The 14,437-nt window shown below is 41.5% G+C and overlaps 1 protein-coding gene across 1 annotated transcript in view; it reads right to left on the reverse strand.

Annotated features, from left to right (window-relative positions):
• LOC120932240 overlaps positions 1-2,865 on the reverse strand; it is a 40,529-nt gene extending 37,664 nt beyond the window's left edge. Inside the window, exon 1 of the mRNA XM_040344488.1 lies at positions 2,757-2,865. Within this exon, the coding sequence (XP_040200422.1) occupies positions 2,757-2,805 (49 nt within the window). The 5' untranslated portion in view covers positions 2,806-2,865. The remainder of the gene's footprint in view (positions 1-2,756) is intronic.
• Between the last annotated feature and the right edge of the window lie 11,572 nt (positions 2,866-14,437).

The following is a 14,437-nucleotide window of genomic DNA, read 5'->3' on the forward strand; positions in this document are numbered from 1 at the left end:
TGGGTGCCTACCCACGTGGGTACCTACCGGAGCATGATGGGACGGTGAGGCCTATATAAATCGGATGCAAGGCGCGCTTCCATCATTGCAGCGAGAAGAGGCGTCGGGTCAACATCGGAAGAAGGGAGAAGAAGAGAAGAGAAGAAGATGACGTCACAGAAGACCGTGCTGGCTGCCTGCTAGTAATTGAGCTAACACACGAAGATAGCAGGCAGCCAGCGCTGAAGGAGAAGGCACCGGACAGCTGGAGAAGAACCGGGGTGCGCCGAGTCAACAGCGGAGAGCAGCGAAGATAGAAGAAGACCCCCGGAGAGCGGAGAAGACCCCCCCCCGGAGAGCGGAAGAAGAAGCCCCCCCGGAGAGCGGAGAAGACCCCTGGAGAGCGGAAGAAGAAGCCCCCCCTGGTATTAGAGCTAAAGAAGACAGGGGGGGCCTCCGGAGCAGACTAATAAATGATTTTAAAAACCCTTGTGTTGTGTGTTTAATAACTATCACTTTGCCTCCAGGTGAATGGGTAGGGGTACGATGTACCCCATATACATTCACTTAGGGTGGGGGGCCGGTATCTGGGGGCCCCCTTATTTGAGGGGACTCCCAGATTCCGATAAGCCCCCGCCCGCAGACCCCGACAACCAACGGCCAGGGTTGTCGGGAAGAGGTCCTGTCCTCATCAACATGGGGACAGGGTGCTCTGGGGTGGGGGGGCCCGCAGTGCGCCCCCCTGCCCCAGAGCACCCAACCCCCCCATGTTGAGGGCATGCGGCCTGGTACGGCTCAGGAGGGGGGGCGCTCGCTCGTCCCCACTCCCATTCCTGGCCGGCCGGGTAGCGTGCTTTGGATACGGGTCTGGTATGGATTGTAGGGGGACCCCCTACGTCGAATTTTCGGCATAGGGGGGGTCTCCTTACAACCCATACCAGACCTAAGGGCCTGGTATGCTCCTGGGGGGGGAACCCATGCCGGTTTTGATTTTACAAATTGCCGTGGAGTTCTCCCTCAGGAATGCATACCAAATGCTGTCGCTTGAATGTGCTTTTACATGGTGTTACTAACTTTCCACATTGTAAAAGCAGACCTAGTTTTGCGCAAGCAAATCGGAACTTACGCAGAAATCACAATGCTTAAAAGCTTTGTAGATCTGCTTAAGTCCTCATTTGCATACGCAAAGCGGCATTTCAATGAGAAATGCCCCCAGCGGCGGATGCGGTACTGCATCCTAAGATCTGACAGTGTAAGTGTCTTACAGATGTCAGATCTTCTGCCTAACTTTGGAAAAAGCCTTTTGAGGATCGTTTCCAAAGTTAGGCACAGATATACGCAGGCTGAACAGCAGTTCCGCCTGCGTATCTATTTTGAGAATTTGGCCCCTTGTGCTTTCATTGGTTTCCATCAGGTACTCCAATTTCCTCCCACTCTCTAAAGTCTTGTTGATAGTTTAAATGCATCCTATCTAAATTTGCCCTAATATGCCCTAATGCTTGTAAAATAGTGTCTTGTCTGATGTGAATGAACAGTATGTAAGCACGTCATAAATTAATGGTGATATAAAAACACCTGTAATAATTTAAATAAGCATTACAGATTTTAGAAATGAAACAAGATCTATGAATGGAGGATAGGGAATGATTGAAAGGTTTACCCCCTCCATTCATAGAAGCTATAGTAACGGCTTCTATGAATGGAGGAGCTAGGTGGAAAGGATGAGCATAGTCGGGTACTCTTGATGAAATTATTTGTATTTAGACCCTGAGGTACAGTTAAAGAATGTAAACCCAACATTTAATATTCATTATATGTGCCTGCTGTACCATGTACTTGTATTAAAAAGAATCCTGTTCTTTTTATATTGCTTCTTGTGTGTGAAATTCCCAGGGTTCCTGCCAGTCACTCTGCTTTCCTATTAAAAAAAATGACCACACTAGGCGTGAGAGCATGGTGCTCAGAACTCAGCCTGGTCTCCTCCAATGATCTGACTTGTGCTGACATGCCCCCCTCCCACCTGCACTGCCATACATTGGGAAGTTCAGTGGGTATTTGATCACTTATAAAAAAGGGAAAAAAGTTATTTATTTTATGTATATGTATGAATACACAAATGTTTTGCCTTTCATTTCTATTTTAAACTGAATAGGTTATTTTACAAGGTGAGGGTTTACATATACTTTAAGCATTAGACCAAACCCATCATTTATAAAGTTATACTCCCTTATTAGTTTTTGACCTGTGGCTGTGATCTTTGAGAAAAACTGGAATACATGCATTGTTTGTAATACTATACATACATTTGAAAAACATTTTTATTGATTATATGTTAACCCAATCACTAAAATCTCATACAAGCTTTATCATGTTAAAGTAATTTCAAAAGTAATATTTTTTTTTCAGCTTGGCTTTCTTTAAAATAAAATCTGGTGATTTTTCCATTAAAACACTGTTATAGGGTAACAATGGCCTGTCCCTGTTTCCCAGTTCTGCTTCTACATTGTCTCCCTATCACAGCCTCTTCTTAAGAGGAATATAGACAGCTCTGTACCTTTGTTACCATTAAACCTATTTAGATAAATGGCATTCAATAGTTGAATCCTTGCAGACAGGCAGTAGCATCAAATGAGCTGCAGGAACTCAGCAGTGCTCATGTGCAAACAATAAAATAAAAATGTATGCATAGTGATTTAGCAGATTGTCATTGATTTAGGGTTTCCATCTTTTTCAAATATTAATATATTAAAAGATACATTGTCAAGAGCTGCTCTTACCAATAAAGCTGGAGATGCCCAAAAGAAGGAAAATCACAGCAATCTTCATGATGGCGCAAAATGTGTGTAAAGCTATTTAACAGAATGTAATTGCTCTCTGAAGTCTAAAGCATTCACCACCCCCTTTATATACATCCAGAATGATGCTTAAGGCAGATCTTGTCGTCTTCCTTGTTTGTTGATTGGCAAGGAATTAATTATTGTCAGAATTCCAGCATCCTATGACCAGGATGTTGTGACATTTATATGTATATTCAGAGAACATTTGTTCTAATTTTGTAGGATCTAATTATTTAAGCCAACATTCCTTTTTATACACAATGATTATGAAACTGAACAAATAGGCTTGCTTTGTATCCCACAAGGTCCATGAGAATAGGTCCACAAAGCCGAGTTAAAGTGACTGCTTTAAGAGTCTCATGCCATAGCCATCAATGTATATTGAGAAGGTTTGAAGGTTTGAAGTTTAAATATTACCCTTTTATTGGCTAACTATGCAAACTTTCTGGACTTACTCAGTTTTTGTAGAAGCTACATCTACCATATTAATAGTTTTCAGGGAGAGCCTCAAATACAGTCTTGCTTTTTTAAGTATGTGCACTTATTTGTGTTTTCAAATCTTAGCACATATTCATTGTGTTTTTACATTTGCTTTTTTGCTCTTTTTTAGGAATTTGTTTTAAATGCTTCCTCTTCCTACAAATGTAGCTAGAGGTATCAGGGTACAAAAAATAAGAAAGGGGGAGTCAGCAGGTCAATTAAAACTGTGGTTATGGCCAGGGCAGACATCAGAAATGTTGGGGCCCCTTACATAGCTTTAGTACTGCCTCCCCCTTCCCTGGGCCTGACCACCACCAACATTCCCCAGGGTAGACCCACTGGCCGTCCCACCGAATCAGCTGTAAATGGGGAGGAATACAATTTACAACTTACCAATACTTAAATGTGGTGGCTGCATTAATTTTACTTTTAGGCTTTTTTCTTTCAATCGTTTTTTATTGAGATTTTAAAAAGAGAAACAAATAAAAATATAATGAAGACAGAATAATGCGAAGGTTACCACAGTGTGATTACAGAGTGTACAGTTTTCTGTGGGTTAGGAACAATCGTACATTGGGTAGGCGGTAAAGCATGCTAATAGTTAGGATATTTCAATCACTTAACAATACTTCATCTTTATCCTTAAAAGGGGATGTATGTCCACTTGAATTATGTGTCCCATAGACTTCCAGCTGGGATGTTAAGTCTGGACATACCTTACGCTCTCGCCCCTCATGCATCGTTTATATGTCTTGTTCCCCACCAAGGTGGGCTCTGTTATGTGTTTTTTAACTAGAACGGGGGGGGGGGTTACCTTCTGAACTTGGTAGCCCGCTGTATGTGGTGAAAGTAAGAAAAGGATGGAAAGAGAAGTAAAGAAGGGTGGAAAAGGGAAAGGGTAGGAATAGATCAGGTGGAGAGGATGATGAAAAAAGAGAAGATTAAGATGTGCTGCTGGAATGCTACTTTTAACAAATTTTGATCAGGTCCTACGAAGGTGTTAGAGATACGTGCATGTAGTCAGGCCATGGTTCCCAGGTGGCCTTACATTTTTCGTGTCTTGGAGGATACTGACCATCTTTTCCTGGGCCATGATCCATGATATTTTTTGTTTGGCCTGGGTACTCGAAACAGTGGGCTTTTTCCATGCTTTCGCTATCGTCAGTTTGGCTCCTAGGAGGATGAAGTGAATTAGGCTCTTACCTTTAGTGGTCCTTTCGATTGGAAAGTTCAACAATGCTATGTGAGGGGACTTGGTAAGGGACAGACCAGTGGTGTTTCTGATAATCGTAAAGATTCTATCCCAGAATCCTCTTTGGACATTCCCACCATATGTGGACCATGGATCCTATATGTGTGCACCCTCTGAAACATAATGGGGAGGTTGATGGATACAATTTTGCTAGTCTGGGACTAAGCACCATCTTGTTAGAACTTTTAAGTCTGCCTTCATCAGGGACGTGTTATGTATACCTCGGTGTGTGAGATTTGTCGGTGTCTGAATGTTTCATTCAAAGGCATTTCGAGTTTATTGATGCAGTGATTTAGGGTAAGAGGACCTGTTAAATAAAAAAAATGGCAGATTCTGTACAACCCTTTGTTTAGCTACTACTGAAAGGCTCTAATGTTCATGCCTGGTGGGCATTGGGGATTATGGAAGAGATGAGCTAGCGGACGAATCGGAGAGACCAGCCCTGGGAGAATTCTGAGTTTATCCCATAATGTCATGAAGTGAGAAAGCGTTGGAGCGAGAATCACAGGTCGTTTGCTTGGGTGACTCCACATCAAGAAGTCTAGCGTGAATTGTGGTACTGCTTCTCTTTCCATATGCACCCAATCGGGTTTAGCAAACCTAGAGGAAAAAATATCTGGGCTAACTGGGCTGCTTGGTAATATTTGAGTAGGTTAGGTAGACCCATCCCTCCTCTGCTTCGGGCTCGAAAAAGTATCCCCTTAGCTAGTCTGTGTCCTTTCGAACCCCAGACAAAGCTAATATTTTTCGCTTGGAAGCTTCGCAGATGGTCTGTTACAATAGGTATGGGTGGGAATCGAAACAGGTATAGGATTCATGGGAGAAATGTCATCTTCATGGAATGTACTCTCCCTAGCCAAGATAGATTAAGTCGAGACAGTCACGCAAATCCAATTTTTTAAATAATGGTATGTAGTTGGTTGCATATATTTTATCTAACCTATGTGGGAGGTGCACCCCTAAATAAGGAATGTTATTCTCATTCCATGAAAAGAGAAAGTAGCTTTTTAATTGGGAGACTAATGAGTTTGGAAGATTTATGTTGAGGCCCTGTGATTTTGACATATTGACTAGGAGTCCCGAGATTTTTCCAAAGTTGTACAATAGGCGGCAGACATTTGGTAGTGAGATAAGTGGTGATGTGATGAAGAGAAGCAGATCATCTGCAAAGAGTGCACATTTATGTGCGTTTTGGCCACAACGTACACCATGGATATCCGGGTGGCTCCTTATTGCGATTGCTAAAGTTTCGATTGCTATTGCGAAGATCAGGGGGGATATGGGCATCTCCCTTTGGAGATCAGAAAAGGCTCTGAATAGTATCCCTGAAGCTTTACACGGGCTACGGGAAAAACGAGTATAATGCTCTTAGAGTGTTAGTGAAGTTCTGGCCGAACCCCCAGCATTGTATTAAATAGATAAGGCCAGGAGACAGAGTCAAAGGCCTTTTGCAAGTCTATAGATAAAAGAAGTCCTTCTTGTGGTTGCCCCCCATCCCATCCCATCCCGAGTGCAACAGTGAAATAACGTCTATTGCCCGTCTAATATAATCTGGACTTTTGTCTTCCTGGGATGAACCTAACTTGGTCTTTGTGAATGTATAAGAAACTCTGTCTGCTAGAATCTTGGTTAATATCTTCAGGTCATTATTTATCAGCGATATAGGTCTGTAGTTGCTAACCTCCCCTGGGTTTTTCCCCAGTTTTGGGATTACAGTGATAAAGGCTGAATTAAGTAAGCGTTCCAGGGTAGCTCCCTTTCTTAATGTGTTAAAGAAGCGTGCAGGAAAGGATGGGTGCAAATGTTTTATAGTAGGTGATTGAGAAGCCATCAGGTCCAGGGGCAGATCCCCATTTCAAGTTTTTGATAACCAGGGCTACCTCTTCAGCCGTTATTGGAGATTCCAATTCCTTTATGGTGGTCTCCAAGCTTGGGAATAGGTAGAGAGTCTAAAAAGGACTCCAATCTTCCTGTGCCCCTCCGCTATAAAGATTTTTATAAAAGTCATGGAAGGCGCCCATAATTCTCTGTGGGTTATGCGTCCCCAAGCCATTAGGGAGGCACATTTTTGAAAGGGTGTGAGAGCGAGGTTTGGGTGTAAGACCGGCAGCTAGCATTGAGTCCATTCTATCCCTCGTGTGATAGAATCGGGCTCCACTCCATCGTAGACTCTTTTCCGCCTTGAAGGTAAGAGCTAAATTTAACGCTAATCTGGCTTCATCTAGGGTCCCTTTTATGTTGCTTGTGAATATTAAGGAATTCCTTTTCTAGTTTATCTATGTCCAGTTTGTGTGCTCTGCGGATTTGAGAAGAGATCTGAATACATTTCCCATTAATGGTAGCTTTATGGGCCGCCCATAATGTTTCTGGGGCTACACCTTCCATGTCATTTAGGAGGAAATAGTCATTGATGGCTCTCTCAACTTCAGTAGTTCTTACCGGGTCACTAAGGATGGATTCATTAAGCCTCCAGTGACTGTTTCCTCTAGTGCCTTGGGGTCTTTGTAAAAGAAGGAAAACTATAAAGTGGTTTGACCACACTGACTCTCTTATGATTTGTGCACTAGGTGTATGTGCATCGTGGACAAGAAAATGTGGTCAATTCTGAAAAAAGGATTGGTACGGGTGCGAAAAGTGTGTGAAGTCTCGTGTTTGGGGATTGAGTTTTCTCCAGATATATATGTTTGTTTTTGTTGGTGAATGAGCCTAGCTATTCGGAGGCTTTGTTTGGGAGGACGAGTTGATTGTGCTCCCGTCAGGTGCTTTTTGTCAAGTCCTGAGTCAAAGGCCATGTTGGAATCCCCCCCAACTACAATTGTGCCCTCACCTTCTGGAAAATGTATGCAAATAATTTTGCCTGTATTCGATTCGGTGCAGAGTAACATACAAAAGAGTAGAGCTGGTAATCTAGTACCCCTTTGAGCATGATGAATCTACCGTCCTGATCTGGAGTGTAAAATTTGAGTTGTGCGAAAAGAGTATTGTTACCCCCTTTGTTTTGCCTTTTGCTGTAGCTAGGAAAAAAGTAGGGTATCTAGGGTGGATAAACTTAGGGTTGTACGATCTTGGGAAGTGAGTTTCCTTTTTTTTTTTTTCAGTATTTTTATTGAATATTTTCGATAGTAAACAAGGTATACAGAGGAAAGTGATATACACATCTTTCAAAATTCATCAAATATGTCGAAACACATAAGAAATTAGAAGACAATAACAATAACATTCAATACGTTACAGGCTTTTGGGCCAAATAGACCAACATTCGTCAAACTTTTCACATCTCACGTTATTAATGGCTATAAGTCTTTCAAACGTGTAGTTCGTATGGATCCCCAGTGTGACATCTGAAATATTAATAGCCTTGCTGAATTTCCAGTGTTGTAGAAACATGGAACGCTTTTCTAAAAGTATGTGTGTGATGACTGGCCGCACAGTGTGTGGGAACCTGTTTAAGTGAAGAAGAGCTAAAGCCAGGTCAGGAGTCGTGAGCACGCCCGTTATGGACGAAATTAATTGGAAAACCTGATTCCAGAGGCTTTTTATGTTCGGGTAATGCCAGAAGTGAGTTTCCTGAAGCAGGATCACATCAATCTTTTGGTTGTGGTAATATTGAACATTTTTCTGTCTTTTGACCTGAGAATTCAGACCATGTGTGTTGTGGGATGCTATTTGTAATGGGGGAGGTGGTTTGACAGCCTCAGTCATGGAGCAGATAGGGAGGGAGCACAATCGACACATACCTACGGGTCTTGTGGAAGGGAGTTGGATGAGTTGCCCAGGTGCTTAGGATTCAGATCAAGTAGGACGCAGAAGTGAGAGTTTCCAGCAGGACTTTTAGAAGAAAGAAAAGTATGAGCAAGAAAGAGAGCAGAGGGAATCAGAGAGCATTGAATAAGAGATGCAGCTATCTCCAGAGGGGATGTGGGACTGGGTCCCCACAGTCCCTCCAGTACATTAGTAAAGTCTTCTTCAACCAGAGAAGAAGGACCCCTGTCCAGGGGAGAGTGGAAATCCATGTCTCCTTGTCAGGAATAGGTTCAAGTAAGCTGCTCCGACTGCAGCACCCTTGTATTATAACAAACATTAAAGAATAGAACTGAGCAATAGTGATATATTAACAACACAATTCCTAAAATTGAAACATAACAGCCCTGTGAAGGGCTCAACCTGTTTGGACTAGTATGGGGTCCTAAGAAATTAAGAGTGGAGAGGCTAGATAGTGGGTCAGATGAATGTGGTGAATGAGTGAGTAAGTGAATAACTTGTATAGCGCTAAAAATGTGAACTAAATCGCCTCAAGGTGCTTATTCCATCCGGTGTCATCCTTATCCTTCAAAAGAGGTGGGTCTTAAGTTTTTTCCTGAAGGCCCGATGGTTTTCTTCCATGCGGATGTTTGTTGGTAGAGCGTTCCATAGACGTGGTCCTTGGACTGCAAATCCTCGTTCTCCCTTTTTTTGTAGTGGGACTTGGTTAGTAGGTTTAGGTTTTGGTTAGTCGATCGGAGAGTGCGATTGGGGGTGTAGTGTTTTATTTTCTCGCAAAAATATTGAGGAGCCTTTCCTTGTGTGCGTTTGTGTGTGAGGCAGAGGGTCTTGAATGTGACCCGATCCTTTACTGTTAGCCAATCAGGGATGAAGTGATGGATTCCCAGGGTTTTTTCCCCCCGTTTCCTGCCTGGCTTCCATGTTCTGGATGACTTGTAGGCGTGAAATCTGGTATTTAGGTAGTCCTAAGTAGAGGGAGTTTGCGTAGTCGAGTCGAGAATTGATGATTGTTCTGACTACTACCGCTGTATCCTCTTCCAGGATGAAGGGGATGAGTCTACGCAGTAGGCGGAGAAGGTAATGGGATCCGCTGACTACTGATCCCATTTGTGCATCCATTGACATCTCTGAGTCAAAGGTGACTCTGAGGCTTTTGACCTTGGTACTTGGGGTGATGATCTGTCCAAGGATGGTGGGTGGTGTCATGAGGTCCTAGCTTTAGTCTTTCAGTTTGCGTGGAGGAGAAGAAGTTCTGTTTTGGCTCCGTTGAGTTTGAGGGAGCTCTCATCGATCAATGCCAGGCATTTTTCTAATCCGTGATATCGGTAGTTTTTTTCCGGTGATTTGAAAGTAAAGTTGAATGTCATCCGCATAGGAGTGGTAGCACAAGTCCGGTTTGCCATTGATTTTGAGGAGTGGGCGGAGGTAGATGTTGAAAAGCACGGGTGACAGGGGTGATCCTTGAGGGACTCCGCAAGAAATAGTGTGCGTTTCCAAGGTGAAAACTCCTAATTTCACTGTTTGGTAACGATTTCTTAGGAAGGATGCGAACCAGGGTAGATCTGATTCTGTAACTCCGGCTACTTCTTTGAGTCAAATGAGAAGAGTTTTGTGATCTCCTGTGTCGAATTCTGCACAGTAGCACCAGTAGGCATAATACTCCGTCATCTGCTGCTTCGAGGGCATCATCCCATATTTTGAGCAGTGCCGTTTCTGTGCCATGGCCTGGGTGGAAGTCTGATTGTAGTGGGTCCAAGAGTTTGTGGGTGTCAAAATGGAGTTGTAGCTGCTGTACTACTGCTTTCTCCATGATTTTGGAGAAGGTGTTCAGGCTTGTTATTGGTCTGCGGTGGGATAGTCCCAAATAGATCTTGGGCATCCCTGGTAGGCCTGACCAGTTATTTTGGCTATCTTGTCAGCCATCCTTGCCCTCCCTCCTCCCCCTAATGTCTATGTATTAAACAGGTTTATATATGAATTACTAATACACATATATTGTTAAGGCATTATAAAGAAACAATACTATTTAACCACCTAAGGACCGGACCAATATGCTGCTAAATGACCCAAGGGGTTTTTACAATTCGGCACTGCGTCGCTTTAACAGACAATTGCACGGTCGTGCGACGTGGCTCCCAAACAAAATTGGCGTCCTTTTTTCCCCACAAATAGAGCTTTCTTTTGGTGGTATTTGATCACCTCTGCGGTTTTTATTTTTTGCGCTAGAAAACAAAAATAGAGCGACAATTTTGAAAAAAATTCAATGTTTTTTACTTTTTGCTATAATAAATATCCCCCCAAAACATATATAACATTTTTTTTCCTCAGTTTAGGCCGATAGGTATTCTTCTACCTATTTCTGGTAAAAAAAATCGCAATAAGCGTTTATCGATTGGTTTGGGCAAAATTTATAGCGTTTACAAAATAGGGGATAGTTTTTTTTTTTTTTTACTACTAATGGCGGCGATCAGCGATTTTTTTCGTGACTGCGACATTATGGCGGACACTTCAGACAATTTTGACACATTTTTGGGACCATTGTCATTTTCACAGCAAAAAATTCATTTAAATTGCATTGTTTATTGTGAAAATTACAGTTGCAGTTTGGGAGTTAACCACAGGGGGCGCTGTAGGAGTTAGGGTTCACCTAGTGTGTGTTTACAACTGTAGGGGGGTGTGGCTGTAGGTCAAACCCAAAAGAGATATGGCCTGGGAGATGGCACAGCCAGTCATCCATAGTCTCTTGTAAAGACATAAAATCCTTGTCTAGTTATGGGCTCATGAACTTAATTTCACCCTTTGAAGAGAATATGGCTGCCCTCCTGCTCATAACATATATGAATGTGGAAAACATGAAAAATATGTAATATGCGTAATATAAAGGCCTGTACGCATATTCTTTTAACCCCAAATGTTCTGACAGTACAATATGTCTACAATTTTATACCGCTGTTTTTGATGTATTTTATATTTATGTGTGTCTCCTGTTTTTTTGATACTATGTTAAAAATAAACTGATTTATATTTTTTACCCTTACTACAATTCCTTTCTAAATTTTCTTATCTAGTACCGGTATAGTCCATTTGCCCCTTATTTGTTCTTGGTCTTTTTGGGCCTCTGGGGTCCCATTAACCCTTGTTCTATTCAAAATTGATCTCCAGGATGATGGTACTATAACTTTATGCTTACTATTTACACTAAGAGGCTTATATAAAAATCACAAAAACAACTCAGTTTACCAGACCACAAGCTCAAGACAGAGTGCCCAACAAGGTGGGGCTTTAGGCAGGCTATGGTGAGGAGGATACTTGAGCAGCAAGCTGCCATCACCCATGTCCTCTCTTCTGACCGCAAGGCTAGGCACCTCTTGCCAACATGGCAAGACCTTAGAGGTCCTGGTGGCTGTGGACAAGACCCTCACCCCACTGGCAGACCTCACAGATGCTCTTTCAGGAGAGCAGTATGTCAGTATCTCTTCTGTGAAACCTGCTCTGCACCTATTTCAGTCTTCTGTTTTGGCTGTTAAGGAAGATGACTCTGATCTTATTTGCACAATGAAATCAAAGATCATGGCGTATCTGGAGGAAAAATATCAGGACCAAAAAACACAAGACCTTCTCGACATAGCCACAACCCTCGATCCCAGGTTTAAGATGGCTTACGTTAATGAAGATAACAAAAAAGCTGTCCAGAAAAGACTAAAAGAGGAGATGTCAAAGCTAACAGTGAAGGAAAGACCCCCTTCTACTACTAGTACAGCTAGTGGCACCACTGGTCATGTAAAGAAGGCTCGAAAGAGCTTGGGTAGCTTTTTCAAATCTTCACAAAGTGAAGGGGCACCAGATCCAGCCTCAGGCTCAACAGCAACAACAATCTGAAAGCTTGTCCTTGGAGCTACACTCTTATCTGTTCTTGGGCAACACTGACAGTGAACATGATCCGTTAGTCTGGTGGAAGGTTCACAAGGAGCAGTATCCAAGATTGTCTGCAGTGGCCAGAAAATATCTTTGCATTCCTGCAACCAGTTCCCCTTCTGAAAGAGTTTTTAGCACAGGGGGAAACATTGTCACTTGTCGCCGTTCCGCACTGAAGCCACAAAATGTTGATAGGCTTGTGTTTCTAGCTAAAAATCTTTAAATCTGTTTATCTGAGACTGATACATGAATGTTTTTTGAATGTAATTGTAATTTCTTTATTTCACAACATTGTTTTTCATTACATTCATTCATTTTGTTAAAATTTGTTTGCTTTGAAGCCAGAGTTCAGTGTTATGGCTTATTTTAGAATAAACTGCACTGTTCCCCAATCCCTTGCTTGGATGGGCCTTTTAAGGCCAAAACACTGAAGTGCGTTAGAAATTGATTTATTTCTTGCTACTTAAAAAGATAGATCACACAACAATGATCAATGGTTAAGGCAATAACCACTATATTATGTGGTATAAAGATACATGGGACAAACAAGGCAAAACAAATTATGCTTAACCATTAATCATTGTATATTGTGATCTATCTTTATGTAAATAAATACATTTTCTCTGTTTGTGGCCTTAAAAGTCCCATCCAAGGGGGAAGGAACAGTCCAAGTTTGTTCTATACAATCCTGGGATGTTGCCAGTAGTACAGCTGCCAGAGTTCAGTATTATGGCATATTTTAGAACAAACTGCACTGTTCCCCAATCCCCCCTTTGCTTGGGACTTTTAAGGCCAAAACACTGAAGTGCGTTAGCAAATAGATTTTTTTCTTTCTACATAAAAAGATAGATCACACAACAATGATCATTGATTAAGGCAATAACCACTAGTGGTATAAAAATATATGTGACAAAAAAGGCAAAACAAATTATGATTTTTAACCATTGATCATCGTATATGTGATGATCTATCTTTATGTAAAAATAAATCAATTTTCTCTGTTTGTGGCCTTAAAAGTCCCATCCAAGGGGAAAGGAACAGTCCAAGTTTATTCTATAGAATAATCCAGGGATGTGGCCAGTAGTACAACTCTACATTCACAACCTTAGGTAGCTTTTTCAAAGCAGCAGCACTAAGTGAAGGGGCACCAGTTCCAAACTCAGGCTCAGAATCACTCACAGCAACAACAATCCGAAAGCTTGTCCTTGTATTTACACTCTTATGTGTTCTTAGGCAACACAGTATGACAGTAAAGATGATCCGTTACCTGAATGTTTTTTTAAGTAATTGTAATTTCTTTATTTCACATTGTTTTTCATTACATTGTAATTTCTTTAAAATGTGTTTGCTTGAAGCCAGAGTTCAGTATTATGGCTTATTTTAGAACACACAGGACTGTTGGATGGGACTTTTATGGCCACAAACACTGAAGTGTGTTAGAAAATTGATTTATTTTTACATAAAAAGATGGATCACACAACAATGATCAATGGTTAACCACTAGATGTGTCATGTGTGTGGTATAACACATGTGACAAACAAAGCAAAACAAATTATTATGCTTTTTAACCATTGATCATTGTATTGTGTAAGATGATCCATCTTTATGTAAACATAAATCCATTTTCTAACGCACTTCAGTGTTTGTGGCCTTAAAAGTCCTATCCAAGGGAGAACAGTCCTTTGTTTGTTCTATACAATCCAGGGATGTGGCCACTACATTCACATGTGTGTTATCCAGTGTCATATTGATGATCTCCCGTTTCTATATGGCTTATTTTATTGCCATTTGGTTTGATAACCTAATGTTCAGAGATTGTAAATTTTTCTAATAAAAACGTTTTTTTGAGAATCATGAGAGAATCGTGATGTTCATTTTAAGCAAAAGAATCGTGATTCTCATTTTTGCCAGAATCGTGCAGCTCTAGTCTATAGTATGCCTGTGAAAACTTCTTTGAAAACCCGGGTCTTGCCCCAGGGAACATGTATCAATGGAAAAAAAGTTTTAAAAACGGTCGTTATTTTCAGGACTCCTGAAAAAACGACCATTTAAAAAAAAAAAAATTCCATTGATACATGTTCCCTCGGGCAACACCCGGGTTCTCAAAGACGTTTTCACAGGCATACTATAGACACCCAGCAGGTACAATATTTAAAGGAATTTTTCATTTTTTTATTTAAGCATCATTAAAATTACTGCTCCTGAATCTTT

The sequence above is a fragment of the Rana temporaria genome, chromosome 3 (genome assembly GCF_905171775.1).
Source record: "Rana temporaria chromosome 3, aRanTem1.1, whole genome shotgun sequence".
Classification (NCBI taxonomy): Eukaryota; Metazoa; Chordata; class Amphibia; order Anura; family Ranidae; genus Rana; species Rana temporaria.